The sequence below is a fragment of the Panulirus ornatus genome, chromosome 69 (assembly GCF_036320965.1).
Source record: "Panulirus ornatus isolate Po-2019 chromosome 69, ASM3632096v1, whole genome shotgun sequence".
NCBI classification, from domain to species: domain Eukaryota; kingdom Metazoa; phylum Arthropoda; class Malacostraca; order Decapoda; family Palinuridae; genus Panulirus; species Panulirus ornatus.
In genome coordinates, this window is record NC_092292.1 from 1,648,925 (window position 1) to 1,664,465 (window position 15,541).

General features: G+C 43.4%; 1 protein-coding gene across 1 annotated transcript in view; it reads left to right on the top strand.

Annotated features, from left to right (window-relative positions):
* LOC139747604 (ionotropic receptor 93a-like) overlaps positions 1–15,541 on the top strand; it is a 111,668-nt gene that overhangs the window by 19,033 nt on the left and 77,094 nt on the right. The window contains exon 7 of the mRNA XM_071660078.1: positions 4,622–4,799. Within this exon, the coding sequence (XP_071516179.1) occupies positions 4,622–4,799 (178 nt within the window). The remainder of the gene's footprint in view (positions 1–4,621; positions 4,800–15,541) is intronic.

Below are 15,541 nucleotides of genomic sequence, written 5' to 3' on the forward strand. Positions count from 1 at the left end.
GTCCAGCGGTCAGTATGTACTGTGATGATCAAGTATGTTGGTGTCCAGCGGTCAGTATGTACTGTGATGATCAAGTATGTTGTGGTCCAGCGGTCAGTATGTACTGTGATGATCAAGTATGTTGGTGTCCAGCGGTCAGTATGTACTGTGATGATCAAGTATGTTGTGGTCCAGCGGTCAGTATGTACTGTGATGATCAAGTATGTTGGTGTCCAGCGGTCAGTATGTACTGTGATGATCAAGTATGTTGTGGTCCAGCGGTCAGTATGTACTGTGATGATCAAGTATGTTGGTGTCCAGCGGTCAGTATGTACTGTGATGATCAAGTATGTTGTGGTCCAGCGGTCAGTATGTACTGTGATGATCAAGTATGTTGGTGTCCAGCGGTCAGTATGTACTGTGATGATCAAGTATGTTGTGGTCCAGCGGTCAGTATGTACTGTGATGATCAAGTATGTTGTGGTCCAGCGGTCAGTATGTACTGTGATGATCAAGTATGTTGGTGTCCAGCGGTCAGTATGTACTGTGATGATCAAGTATGTTGGTGTCCAGCGGTCAGTATGTACTGTGATGATCAAGTATGTTGGTGTCCAGCGGTCAGTATGTACTGTGATGATCAAGTATGTTGGTGTCCAGCGGTCAGTATGTACTGTGATGATCAAGTATGTTGGTGTCCAGCGGTCAGTATGTACTGTGATGATCAAGTATGTTGGTGTCCAGCGGTCAGTATGTACTGTGATGATCAAGTATGTTGTGGTCCAGCGGTCAGTATGTACTGTGATGATCAAGTATGTTGTGGTCCAGCGGTCAGTATGTACTGTGATGATCAAGTATGTTGGTGTCCAGCGGTCAGTATGTACTGTGATGATCAAGTATGTTGTGGTCCAGCGGTCAGTATGTACTGTGATGATCAAGTATGTTGGTGTCCAGCGGTCAGTATGTACTGTGATGATCAAGTATGTTGTGTTCCAGCGGTCAGTATGTACTGTGATGATCAAGTATGTTGGTGTCCAGCGGTCAGTATGTACTGTGATGATCAAGTATGTTGGTGTCCAGCGGTCAGTATGTACTGTGATGATCAAGTATGTTGTGTCCAGCGGTCAGTATGTACTGTGATGATCAAGTATGTTGTGGTCCAGCGGTCAGTATGTACTGTGATGATCAAGTATGTTGTGTCCAGCGGTCAGTATGTACTGTGATGATCAAGTATGTTGGTGTCCAGCGGTCAGTATGTACTGTGATGATCAAGTATGTTGTGGTCCAGCGGTCAGTACGTTACTGTGATGATCAAGTATGTTGTAGTCCAGCGGTCAGTATGTACTGTGATGATCAAGTATGTTGTGGTCCAGCGGTCAGTATGTACTGTGATGATCAAGTATGTTGGTGTCCAGCGGTCAGTATGTACTGTGATGATCAAGTATGTTGGTGTCCAGCGGTCAGTATGTACTGTGATGATCAAGTATGTTGTGGTCCAGCGGTCAGTATGTACTGTGATGATCAAGTATGTTGTGTCCAGCGGTCAGTATGTACTGTGATGATCAAGTATGTTATTGTCCAGCGGTCAGTATCAACTGTGATGATCAAGTATGTTGGTGTCCAGCGGTCAGTATATATGTGATGATCAAGTATGTTGGGTCCAATGGCCAGTATGTACTGTTCTAATCAAGAATAATGCAGTTCAGCGATAAGTATGTACTGGGATAATATGTTGTGGTCCAGCGGTCAATATGCAATGTAATAACCAAGTATGTTGTGGTCCAGCGGTCAGTACGTACTGTGATGATCAAGAATGTTCGTGTCCAGCGGTCAGCATGTACTGTGATGATCAAGTATGTTCTGGTCCAGCATGATGATGTAGTGGTCACTGTAACATAGCCCTGGCAGTCTCCATGTATCATGATGATGTAGTAGTCACTATAACATAACCCTGGCAGTCTCCATGTATCATGATGATGTAGTGGTCACTATAACATAACCCTGGCAGTCTCCATGTATCATGATGATGTAGTGGTCACTATAACATAACCCTGGCAGCTTCCATGTATCATGATGATGTAGTGGTCACTATAACATAACCCTGGCAGTCTCCATGTATCATGATGATGTAGTGGTCACTATAACATAACCCTGGCAGCTTCCATGTATCATGATGATATAGTAGTCACTATAACATAACCCTGGCAGTTTCCATGTATCATGATGATGTAGTAGTCACTATAACATAACCCTGGCAGTCTCCATGTATCATGATGATGTAGTAGTCACTATAACATAACCCTGGCAGCTTCCATGTATCATGATGATGTAGTAGTCACTATAACATAACCCTGGCAGTCTCCATGTATCATGATGATGTAGTAGTCACTATAACATAACCCTGGCAGCTTCCATGTATCATGATGATGTAGTAGTCACTATAACATAACCCTGGCAGTCTCCATGTATCATGATGATGTAGTGTCACTATAACATAACCCTGGCAGTCTCCATGTATCATGATGATGTAGTAGTCACTATAACATAACCCTGGCAGTCTCCATGTATCATGATGATGTAGTGGTCACTATAACATAACCCTGGCAGTTTCCATGTATTATGATGATAAATTAGTCACTATAACCCTGGCAGTCTCCATGTATCATGATGATGTAGTGGTCACTATAACATGACCCTGGCAGCTTCCATGTATCCTGATGATGTAGTAGTCACTATAACATAACCCTGGCAGTCTCCATTTATCATGATGATGTAGTCGTCACTATAACATAACACTGGCAGTCTCCATGTATCATGATGATTTAGTAGTCACTATAACATAACACTGGCAGTTTCCATGTATCATGATGATGAAATAGTCACTATAACATAACACTGGCAATCTCCATGTATCATGATGATGTAGTGGTCACTATGATATAACCCTGGCAGCTTCCATGTATGATGATGATGTAGTAATCACTGTAACATAACCCTGGCAGTCTCCATGTATCATTATTATTTAGTAGTCATTATAACAACCCTGGTAGCTTCCATGTATCATGATGATGTAGTAGTCACTACAACATAACCCTGGCAGTCTCCATGTATGATGATGTAGTAGTCACTGTAACATAACCCTGGTAGCTTCCATGTATCATGATGATGTAGTAGTCATTATAACATAACCCTGGCAGCTTGCATGTATCATGATGATGTAGAAGTCACTATAACATAACACTGGCAGTCTCTATGTTTCATGATGATGCAGTAGTCACTAAAACATAACCCTGGCAGCTTCCATGTATCATGATGATGTAGTAGTCACTATAACATAACCCTGGCAGCTTCCATGTATCATGATGATGTAGTGGTCACTATAACATACCCCTGGCAGCTTCCATGTATCATGATGATGTAGTAGTCACTATAACATAACCCTGGCAGCTTCCTTGTATCATGATGATGTAGTGGTCACTATAACATAACCCTGGCAGATCCCATGTATCATGATGATGTAGTAGTCACTATAACATAACACTGGTAGCTTCCAGTATCATGATGATGTAGTAGTCACTATAACATAACCCTGTCAGCTTCCATGTATCTTGATGATGTAGTTGTCACTATAACATAACCCTGGCAGTCTCCATGTATCATGATGATGTAGTGTCACTATAACATAACCCTGGCAGTCTCCATGTATCATGATGATGTAGTGTCACTATAACATAACCCTGGCAGTCTCCATGTATCATGATGATGTAGTAGGTCACTATAACATAACCCTGGCAGCTTCCATGTATCATGATGATGTAGTGGTCACTATAACATAACCCTGGCAGCTTCCATGTATCATGATGATGTAGTAGTCACTATAACATAACCCTGGCAGCTTCCATGTATCATGATGATGTAGTAGTCACTATAACATAACCCTGGCAGTCTCCATGTATCATGATGATGTAGTAGTCACTATAACATAACCCTGGCAGTCTCCATGTATCATGATGATGTAGTGGTCACTATAACATAACCCTGGCAGTCTCCATGTATCATGATGATGTAGTAGTCACTATAACATAACCCTGGCAGTCTCCATGTATCATGATGATGTAGTAGTCACTATAACATAACCCTGGCAGCTTCCATGTATCATGATGATGTAGTAGTCACTATAACATAACCCTGGCAGTCTCCATGTATCATGATGATGTAGTAGTCACTATAACATAACCCTGGCAGTTTCCATGTATCATGATGATGTAGTAGTCACTATAACATAACCTTAGCATTTTCCATGTATCATGATGATGTAGTAGTCACTATAACATAACCCTGGGAGTCTCCATGGATCATGATGATGTAGTAGTCACTATAACATAACACTGGCAGCTTCCATGTATCATGATGATGTAGTGGTCACTATAACATAACCCTGTCAGCTTCCATGTATTATGATGATGTAGTGGTCACTATAACATAACCCTGACAGTTTCCATGTATCATGATGATGTAGTAGTCACTATAACATAGCCCTGGCAGCTTCCATGTATCATGATGATGTAGTAGTCACTATAACATAACCCTAGTAGCTTCCATGTATCATGATGATGTAGTGGTCACTATAACCTAACCCTGGCAGCTTCCATGGGGCAGTGGTTCCAGTGACAGCATTGATCTTGCCTCCCTTCTGGAAGAGTGTTGGTCTTAACGCTGATGGTAAGGTCTGCTACTCTGGACGAGACTACCTCATGATGGCAGCTGTGGCTCGCTCCCTCAACTTCACCATTGAACTTCACCGTTCCTTCAACATAGATGAGGTCAGACCCTGGTTTATGTAGTGATGATGTAAACCACCCAGTGACACCGTAGATGAGGTCAGACCCTGGTTTACGTAGTGGTGATGTAAACTACCCAGTAACACCGTAGATGAGGTTAGACCCTGTTTTATGTAGTGGTGATGTAAACCACCCAGTAACACCTTAGATGAGGTCAGACCCTGGTTTACGTAGTGATGATGCAAACCACCCAGTAACACCTTAGATGAGGTCAGACCCTGGTTTACGTAGCGATGATGCAAACCACCCAGTAACACCTTAGATGAGGTCAGACCCTGGTTTACGTAGTGATGATGTAAACCACCCAGTCACACCTTAGATGAGGTCAGACCCTGGTTTATGTAGTGATGTAAACCCCAGTAACACCGTAGATGAGGTTTTTGTAGTGATGATGTTCATAAAAGTGTTGGTGTAAGTCACTCAGGGACACAGTAGAACTGGCCACACCTTGATTTGTGTAGTAATTGTGTAAACCAACCGGCAACATGGTAGATGTGGTGAGAACATGGTTTATGTACTGTTGGTTCGAACCACTCATAAACATGGTAGATGAGGTACACTTCACTTCTAGTACTAGTGTAAACCTTGCGTCAACACGGTAGACGGGATCAGGCCCTAGTGTATCTAGTATTGTTGCATACCACTTAGGAGCGTGGTAGATAAGGTCACACCCTGGTTTATCTACTGTTGGTTTGAACCACCCAGTAACTTGATAGATGAGGTCAGACCATAGTTTATCTAGTTCTCAGGTAGACTACTCAGGTAGATGAGGCCAGGCACTAGCTGATCTAGAGCTCTTGTGGATGCGGTCAGACCCTGGTCTCTACGGGGCCAGTGTAAACCACTTAGTAACATGTTAGATGAGGTCAAACCCTGGTTTACATAGTGTTGGTTTAAACCATCCGGTAACTGGGTAGAGGAGACAGACCCCGTTTTATCCATTGCTGTTGTAAACTATCCTGTAGAAAAGTAGATGAGACATTCTGGTATACCTGTAAGGTTGAGTAGATAGGAAGGAAATCAGGTCTTCTTCGTGGGTGGTACTCAATGAAGATCAAGCGGCCTTTGTAGATTTATTACAAAAAACGTGTATGTCCATCTGTAGTGGTGTGGGCTATAGTCTTATGACACACTACGACACACTCTAGTGAACAGTGTGACGATGCTGGCCAGTGTGACACACTATGACACACTCTAGTGAACAGTGTGACGATGCTGGCCAGTGTGTTCCCTCAGGTCACACTGACAGGGGTTATATGGGAGTCCGTCAACACCCATTCAACAACGTGTTCAAACAACACATCAGTTCTTACGTGTTCAAACATCCTGATGAACAGTAGCCCTTGGGAACAGTGAGCCACATGCATCTATGTAACTCACAGTAAAATGATAATAACAAATAGCTAATGAAAAAGTAATGGTAGTGTGCGTGAGTCTTACATATCTACTGTTGGTGTAAACCACTCTGTAACACGGTAGATAAGGTCAAAATCTGGTTTGTTTAGTGATGGTGTAAACCATCCAGTAACTGGTAGATAAAGTCAGACCCTGGGTTATGTAGTGATGGTGTAAACCACCCTCTGACACTGTAGATGAGGTCAGACGCTGGTATATTTAGTACAAGTGTAAACCATTCAGCAACACTGTTGATGAGGTGAGACGCTGGTTTATCTAGTGATGGTGTAAACAACCCTGTAACACTGTAGTTGAGGTCTGAGCCTGGTTAATTCAATGTTGGTGTAAACCACTCAGCAACAGGGAAGAAGAGGTCAGACGCTGGTCAATTTAGCGATGCTGTGGCAGGTACTGGCCAAACCCATGTGATCATTAGAGGTTGTCTGTGGCAGGTACTGGCCAGACCCATATCATCATTATAGGTTGTCTGTGGCAGGTACTGTCCCAACCCATGTTATCATTATAGGTTATCTCGCAGGTACTAGCCAAGCCCACGTGATCTTTATAGGTTGCCTGTGGCAGGTACTATCCAAATCCATGTGATCATTATAGGTTGTCTGTGGTAGTTACTAGGCAAACCCATTTCATTATCATAAGTTGTCTGTGGCAGGTACTGGTCAAACACATGCGATCATTATAGGCTGTTTGTGGCAGATATTGTCCAAACCCATTTGATCATTCAGGTTATCTGTGGCAGGTGCTGGCCAAACCAATGCAATAATTATAGGTCTGTTGCAGGTACTGGCAAAAACCATGTGATCATTCATGTTGCATGTGGCAGGTACTGGCCAAACCCATGTGACCATACAGATTGTCTGTGGCAGGTACTGGCCAAACCCATGTGATCATACAGATTGTCTGTGGCAGGAACTGGCCAAAATCATGTGATCATTCATGTTGTCTGTGGCAGATACTGGCCAAACCCACGTGATCATTCACGTTGTCTGTGGCAGGTCCTGGCGAAAGCCTTGTGATCATTCATGTTGCCTGTGGCAGGTGCTGACCAAACCCATGTGATCACACAGATTGTCTGCGGCAGGTACTGGCCAAGCCCATGTGATCATTCATGTTGTCTGTTGTAGGTACGGCCAAACCCATGTGACCATTCAGGTTGTCTGTGGCAGGTACTGGCCAAATGTATGTGATAATTCAGGTTATCTGTGGCAGGTTCTGTGCAAACCTATGTGATCATTAAGGTTGTCTGTGGCAGGTACTGGAAAACCCATGTGATCATTATAGGCTGTTTATGGCTGGTACTGACCATGTAATAATTCAGATTGTCTGTGGCAGGTACTGGCCAAACCTAAGTGATCATTTAGATTGTTTGTGGTAGATACTGGCCAAATGTATGTGATAATTTAGGTTACCTGTGGCAGGTTCTGTGCAAACCTATGTGATCATTAGATTGTCTGTGGCAGGTACTGTAAAAACCCATGTGATCATTCAGGTTGTCTGTGGCATCTTTGGCAGGTACTAAAGAAAACCATGTAATCATTCATGTTGCCTGTGGCAGGTACTGACCAAACCCATGTGATCATACAGACTGTCTGTGGCAGGTACTGGCCAAGCCTATGTGATCATTCATGTTGTCTGTGGCAGGTACTGGTCAAACCCATGTGACCATTCAGGTTGTCTGTGGCAGGTACTGGCTAAACTCGTGTCATCATTCAGGTTGTCTGTGGCAGGTACTGGCCAAATCTATGTAATCATTCACGTTCTCTGTGGCAGGTACTGGCCATATCCATGTGATCATTCACGTTGTTTGTGGCAGGTACTGACCAAACCCATGTGATAATTCATGTTGTCTGTGACAGATATTTGCCAAGCCCATGTGATTATTCATGTTGTCTGTGGCAGTTACTGGCCAGACCCATATCATCATTTAGGCTACCTGTGGCAGGTACTGGCCAAACCCATGTGATAATTCAGGTCGTTTGTGGCAGGTACTGGCCAAACCCATATTATCATTTAGATTATCTGTGGCAGGCACTGGCCAGACCCGAGAGATCATTATAAGTTATCTATGGCAGGTACCGGCCAGACGCATGCGATCATTCAGGTTGTCCATGGCAGGTACTGGCCAAACCCATGTGATCATTTAGGATGTCTGTGGCAGGTATTGACCAGACCCATGGGATCATTATAGGTTGTCTATAGTGGGTACTGGCCAAACTCATGTGAACATTCAGGTTGTCTGTAGCAGGTACTGACCAAACCCATGTGATCATTTAGGTTGTCTCTGGCAGGTACTGGCCAGACATATGGGATCATGTTAGGTTTCTATGGCAGGTACTAGCCAAGCCCATGCGACCGTTTTCAGTTGTCTGTGGCAGGTACTGACCAAACCTAGGTGATCATTTAGGTTGTCTGTGGCAGGTGTTGGCCAAATATATGAAATAATTCAGGTTATCTATGTCAGGTTCTGTCCAAACCTATGTGATCATTCACGTTGTCCGTGGCAGGTAATGGCCAAAACCATGTCATCATTCAGGTTGTCTGGCAGGTACTATCCTAATCCATGTGATCATTATAGGTTGTCTATGGCAGGTGCTGACCATGTAGTAATTTAGATTGTTTGTGGCAAGTACTGGCCAAACCCAAGTGATCATTTAGGTTGTTTGTGGTAGGTACTGGCCAAATGTATGTGACAATTCAGGTTACCTGTGGCAGGTTCTGTGCAAACCTATGTGATCATTAAGGTTGTCCGTGGCAGGTACTGGAAAAACCCATGTGATCATTCAAGTTGTCTGTGGCATCTGTAGCAGATACTGGAGAAAACCATGTAATCATTCATGTTGCCTGTGGCAGGTGCTGACTAAAGCCATGTGATCATACAGACTGTCTGTGGCAGGTACTGGCCAAACCGATGTTATCATTCAGGTTGTCTGTGGTACTGGAACCCATGTGATGATACATATTGTCTGTGGCATATACTGGCCAAAACCCTTTTGTCATTCATGCTGTCTGTGGCAGGCACTGGCCAAAGCCATGAGATCATATAGATTGTCTGTAGCAATTACTGTCCAAACCCATGTGATCATTCAGGTTGTCTGTGGCAGGCATTGGCAAAAGCCATGTGATCATCCAGGTTGCCTGTCTTATTGACCAAATCCAAGTGATCATATAGACTGTCTGTGGCAGGTATTGGTCAAACCCATGTGATCATTCAGGTCGTCTGTGGCAGGTACTGGCCAAATCAATGTGATTATTTAGATTGTCTTCGCAGGTCCTGGTCAAACTCATGTGATCATTCAGGTTGTCTGTGGCAGGTACAAGTGAAGACCATTTTATCATTCATGTTGCCTGTGGCAGGTACTGGCCAAACCCATGTGATCATACAGAATGTCTGTGGCAGGTACTGGCCAAATCCATGTGATCATTCAGGTTGTCTGTGGCAGGGACTAGCCAAACTCATTTGATCATTCAGGTCGTCTGTGCCAGGTACTGATCAAACCCATGTGATCATTCAGGTTGTTTGTGGGAGGTGCTAACCAAACCAAAGTGATTATTATATTTGTCTGTGGCAGGTATTGGCTAAATCCATGTGATCATTCAAGTTGTCTGTGGGAGGTACTGACCATGTGATAATTTATGTTGTCTTTGGCAGGTATTGGCTGAACCCATGCGATCATTCATGTTGTCTGTGGAAGGTGCTCGAAAAACCCATGTGATCTTTCATGTTTTGTGTAGCAGGTACTGATCAAATACATGTGATAATTCAGGTTGTCTGTGGCATATACTGACCAAACTCATGTGATCATTCAGTTTGTGTGTGGCAGGTACTTTGCCAAAACCATGTGATCTTTCAGACTGTGTCAGGTACTGACCAAACCCATGTGATCATTCAGTTTGTCTGTGGTAGGCATTAGTCAAACCTTTGTGATCATTTTATTTTACGTGTGGGAGGTTCTAGCCAAAACAATGTGATCATTCAGGCTGTTTATGGCAGATACTGGTCTAATCAATGTGTTTATTATAGGTTGTCTGTGGCAAATACTGGTCAAATCCATGTACTTATTATAGGTTGTCTGCGGCAGGTACTGGCCAAACCCATGTGGTCATTCCGATTGTCTGTGGCAGGTACTGACGAAACCCAAGTGATCATTATACGTTGTCTGTGGCAGAAACTGGCCAAACAAATGTGACCCCTTTTGGTTGTCTATGGCAGGTACTGGCGAAACCCATGTAATCATTCATGTTGTCTGTGGCAGGTACTGGCCAGACTCATGTGATCATTCATGTTGTCTGTGGCCGGTACTGGCTAAACCCATGTGATCATTCCGGTTGTCTGTGGCAGGTCTTGACCAAACAAAAGTGATCATTATAAGTTCTCTGTGGGAGGTTCTTGCCAAACCCATGTGATCACGTTTGGTTGTCTATGGCTGGTACTGGCCAAACCCATGTGATCATTCATGTTGTCTGTGGCATGTACTGAGCAAACCCATGTGATCATTTTTGGTTGTGAATGGCAGGTACTGGCCAAACTCATGTGATCGTTCATGTTGTCTGTGGCAGGTACTATCCACACCCATGTGATCATTCATGTTGTCTATAGCAGGGAATGACCAAAACCCTCTTATCATTCAGGTTGCCCGTGGGAGGTACTGGCGAAACCCATGTGATCATTCATGTTGATTTTGTCAGGTACTGGCCAAACCCATGTGATCATTCAGGTTGTCTGTGGCAGGCACTGGCCAAACGCATGTGATCACCCAGGTTGTCTGTGGTAGGTAATTTTTCAGATTATCTGCGGCGGGTACTGACCAAACCAATGTGATCTTTCAGTTTGTCTGTGGTAAGTAAAGGTCAAACCTTTATGATAATTTTTTGTAATGTGTGATAGGTACTGGTCAAAGCATGGTGATCATTTAATTTGTCTGTGGTAGGTAATGGTCAAAAACCTTTGTGATTATCTTTCGTTATGTGTGAGAGGTACTGGCCAAAATCATCTGATCATTCAGGCTATTTGTGTCAGGTACTGGTCTAATCCATGTGATTATTATAGGTTTTCTGCGGCAGGAAGTGGCCAAACCCAAGTGATCATTATCTGCTGTCTGTGGCAGGTACTGGACAGAACCATATGATCATTTAGATTGTCTGTGACAGGTACTAACCAAGCCCGTGTGATCATTCATGTTGTCCGTGGCAGGTACTGGTCAAACCCATGTGATTATCATAAGTTGTCTGTGGCAGGTGCTGGCCAAACACATGTGATCATTATAGGTTGTTTTTGGCAGATACTGGTCAAACCCATGTGATCATTATAAGTTGTCTGTGACATATACTGACCAAACCCATGTGATCATTCAGGTTGTCCGTGGCAGGTACTGGTCAAACCCATGTGATCATTACAAGTTGTCTGTGGCAGGTGCTGGCCAAACCCATGTGATCATTATAAGTTGTCTGTGGCGAATACTGGTCAAACCCATGAGATCATTATAAGTTGTCTGTGGCAGATACTGGCCAAACAATGTGATCATTCAGGTTGTCCTTGGCAGGTACTGGTCATACCCATGTGATCTTTATAAGTTTTCTGTGGCAGACCCTGGCGAAACCCATGTGATCATTCAGGTTGTGTGTGGCTGCTACTGGCCAAACGAATGTGATCATTCTAAGTTGTCTGTGGCAGGTACTGATCAACTCCATGTGATAATTTTTGGTTGTCTATAGCAGGTAATGGCCAAGCCCATGTGATCATTCATGTTGTCTATGGCAGGTACTGGCCAGACCTATGTGATCATTCATGTTGTCTATGGCAGATACTGACCAAACCCGTATGATCACATAGGTTGTTTGTGTCAGGTACTGGCCAAACCCATGTGATTATTCTGGTTGTCTGTTGCAGGTACTGGCGAAACCCATGTGATCATTAATGTTGTCTGTGGCTCATACTGGTCAGACTCATGAGAGCATTCATGTTGTCTGTGGCAAGTGCTGAACAAACCCATGTGATTTTTCTGGTTGTGGCAGGTACTGGCCAAACCCATGTAATCATTCAGGTTGCCTGTGGCAGTACTGGCCAATCCCATGTGATTATTCAGGTTGCCTGTGGCAGGTACTGGCTAAACTCATGTGAACATTCATGTGTGTGGCAGGTACTGGCCAAACCCATGTGATCATTTGCGTTGTCTGTGGCAGGTACTGGCCAAAACCATGTGATTATATAGGTTGTCTGTGGTAGGTACTGGCGAAACCCATGTGATCATTTGGGTTGTCTGTGGCAGGTACTGGTCAAAACCATGTGATCATTAAGGTTGTCTGTGGCAGGTAGTGGTCAAACCCATGTGACCATTGTAAGTTATCTGTGGAAGATACGAGCCAAACCCATGTGATCATCCATGTTTTGTTAGGCAGTTACGGGCCAAACCCATGCGATCATTCAATTTGTCTGTGGTAGGCAATGGTCAAACGTTTGTGATCATTTTATGTTATGTGTGAGAGGTACTGGCCAAAACCTTGTGATCATTCAGGCTGTTTGTGGCAGGTACTGGTCTAATCAATGTTATTATTATAGGTTGTCTGTGGCAGATACTAGCCAAACTCATGTGAACATTTTTTGTTGCTTCTGGCAGGTACTGGCTGAACCCATTTGATCATTGTTTGCTATTTATGGCAGGTACTGGCCAAAAGCATATGATCATTATAAGTTGTCTCTGGCATGTACTGATTAAACCCATGTGATCATTTATCTTCTTTGTGGCAGGTACTGACCAAACCCATATGATTATTCAGATTGTCTGTGGCAGGTACTGGCCAAAGCCATTTGATTACTATTTTTTGTCTGAGTCTATAGACTGTACTGGCCAACCCTATGTGATCATTCATGTTGTCTGTGGCAGGTACTGGCCATAACCATGTGATCATTTAGGTTGTCTGTGCAGGTACTGGCCAAAACCATGTCATCATTTAGGTTGTCTGAGGCAGGTACTGGCCAAACCCATGTGATCATTCAGGTTGCCCGTGGCAGGTACTGGTCAAACCCATTTGATCATTTAGGTTGTCTGTGGCAGGTACTGATCAAACTCATGTGATTATTCATGTTTTGTGTGGCAGGTACAGTCCAAGCCCAACTGATCATTCAGTTTCTTAGTGGCAGGTAGTGGCCAAAACCATATAATCATTCAGATTATCTGTGGCAGGTACTGGCCAAACCCATGTGATCATTCAATTTGTCTGTGACAGGTGCTGGCCAAACCAATGTTTGTCTGTGGTTGGTACTGGGAAACCCATATGATCATTTATGTTGTCTGTGGTAGGTACTGGTCAAATCGTTGTGAAGGTACTTGCCAAAACCATATGATCATTCAGGCTATTTATGGCAGGTACTTGCCAAAACCATATGATCATTCAGGCTATTTGTGGCAGGTGCTTGTCTTATCAATGTGATTATTATACATTATCTCTGGCAGGTACTGGCCAAAACCATGTGATCATTTAGGTCGTCTGTGGCAGGTAGTGGCCTAACCCATGTGATCATTCGGGTTGTCCGTGGCTGGTACTGGTCAAACCCATGTGATCAGTATAAGTTGTCTGTGGCAGGTACTGGCCAAAACCCATGTGATCATTCATGTTGTCTGTGGCAGGTACTGGCCAAACCCATATGATCATTCATGTTATGTGTGGCAGGTACTGTCCAAACCCATCTGATCATTCAATTTCTCTGTGGCAGGTACTGGCCAAAACCATATAATTATTCAGATTATCTATGGCAGGTTCTGGCCAAACCCATGTGATCATTCAATTTGTCTGTGGCAAGTACTAGCCAAAACCATATAATTATTCAGATTAGCTATGGCAGGTACTGGCCAAACCCATGTGATCATTCAATTTGTCTGTGGCAAGTACTAGCCAAAACCATATAATTATTCAGATTATCTATGGCAGGTACTGGCCAAACCCATGTGATCATTCAATTTGTCTGTGGCAAGTACTAGCCAAAACCATATAATTATTCAGATTAGCTATGGCAGGTACTGGCCAAACCCATGTGATCATTCAATTTGTCTGTGGCAAGTACTAGCCAAAACCATATAATTATTCAGATTATCTATGGCAGGTACTGGCCAAACCCATGTGATCATTCATGTTGTCTGTAGCAGGTACTTTACAAACCCATGTGATCATTCAGGTTGTCTGTAGTAGGTTCTAGGCAAACTCATATGATCATTTATGTTTCCTATGGTAGGTACTGGTCAAATCCTTGTGATCATTTTATGATATGTGTGGGAGGTACTGGCGAAAACTTTGTGATCATTCAGGTTGTTTGTGACAGGTACTTGTTTAATCAATGTGATTACTATATGTTATCTCTGGCAGGTACTGGTCAAACGTATGTAATCATTCAGTTTGTCTGTGACAGGTACTGACCAAACTCATGTGATTATTCACTTTGTGCGTGGCAGGTACTTTGACAACACCATGTAATTTTTCAGACTGTGTCAGGTTCCGGCTAAACCCATATGATCATTCAGGTTGTCTGTGGTAGGTACCGGCCAAACACATATGATCATTCAGGTTGTCTGTGGTAGGTACCGGCCAAACACATATGATCATTCAGTTTGTCTGTGGTAGGTACTAGTCAAACCTTTGTGATCATTTTATTTTACGTGTGGGAGGTTCTAGCCAATACCATGTGATCATTTAGGCTGTTTGTGGCACGTACTGGTCTAATCATTGTGATTATTATAGGTTGTCTGTGGCAAATTCTGGCCAAATTAATGAAATTATTATAGGTTGTTTGTGGCAAGTACTGACAAAACCATGTGATCCTTTAGGTTGTCTGTGGCAGGTACTGGTCAAAACCATGTGATCATTCAGGTTTTGTGCGGCAGATATTGGACAAACCAATGTGATCATTATAAGTTGTCTCTGGCATGTACTGGCTAAACCCATGTGATCATTCATGTTGTCTGTGGCACGTACTAGCCAAACCCATACGATCATTCCAGTTGTCTATGGCAGGTCCTGACCAAACCCATGTGATCATTATAAGTTGTCTCTGGCATGTACTGACCAAATCCATGTGATCATTCCGATTGTGTGTGGTAGTTCCTAACCAAATTCATGTGATCATTATAAGTTGTCTATGGCAGGTACTGGCCAAACCCATGTGATCACTTTTGGTTGTCTATGGCAGGTACTGGCCAAAACCATATAATCATTCAGATCATCTGTATCAGGTGCTAGCCAACCCCATGTCATCAATAAGTTTGTCTGTGGTAGTGAATGGTTAATCCTTTATGATCATTTTATGTTATGTGTGGGAGGTA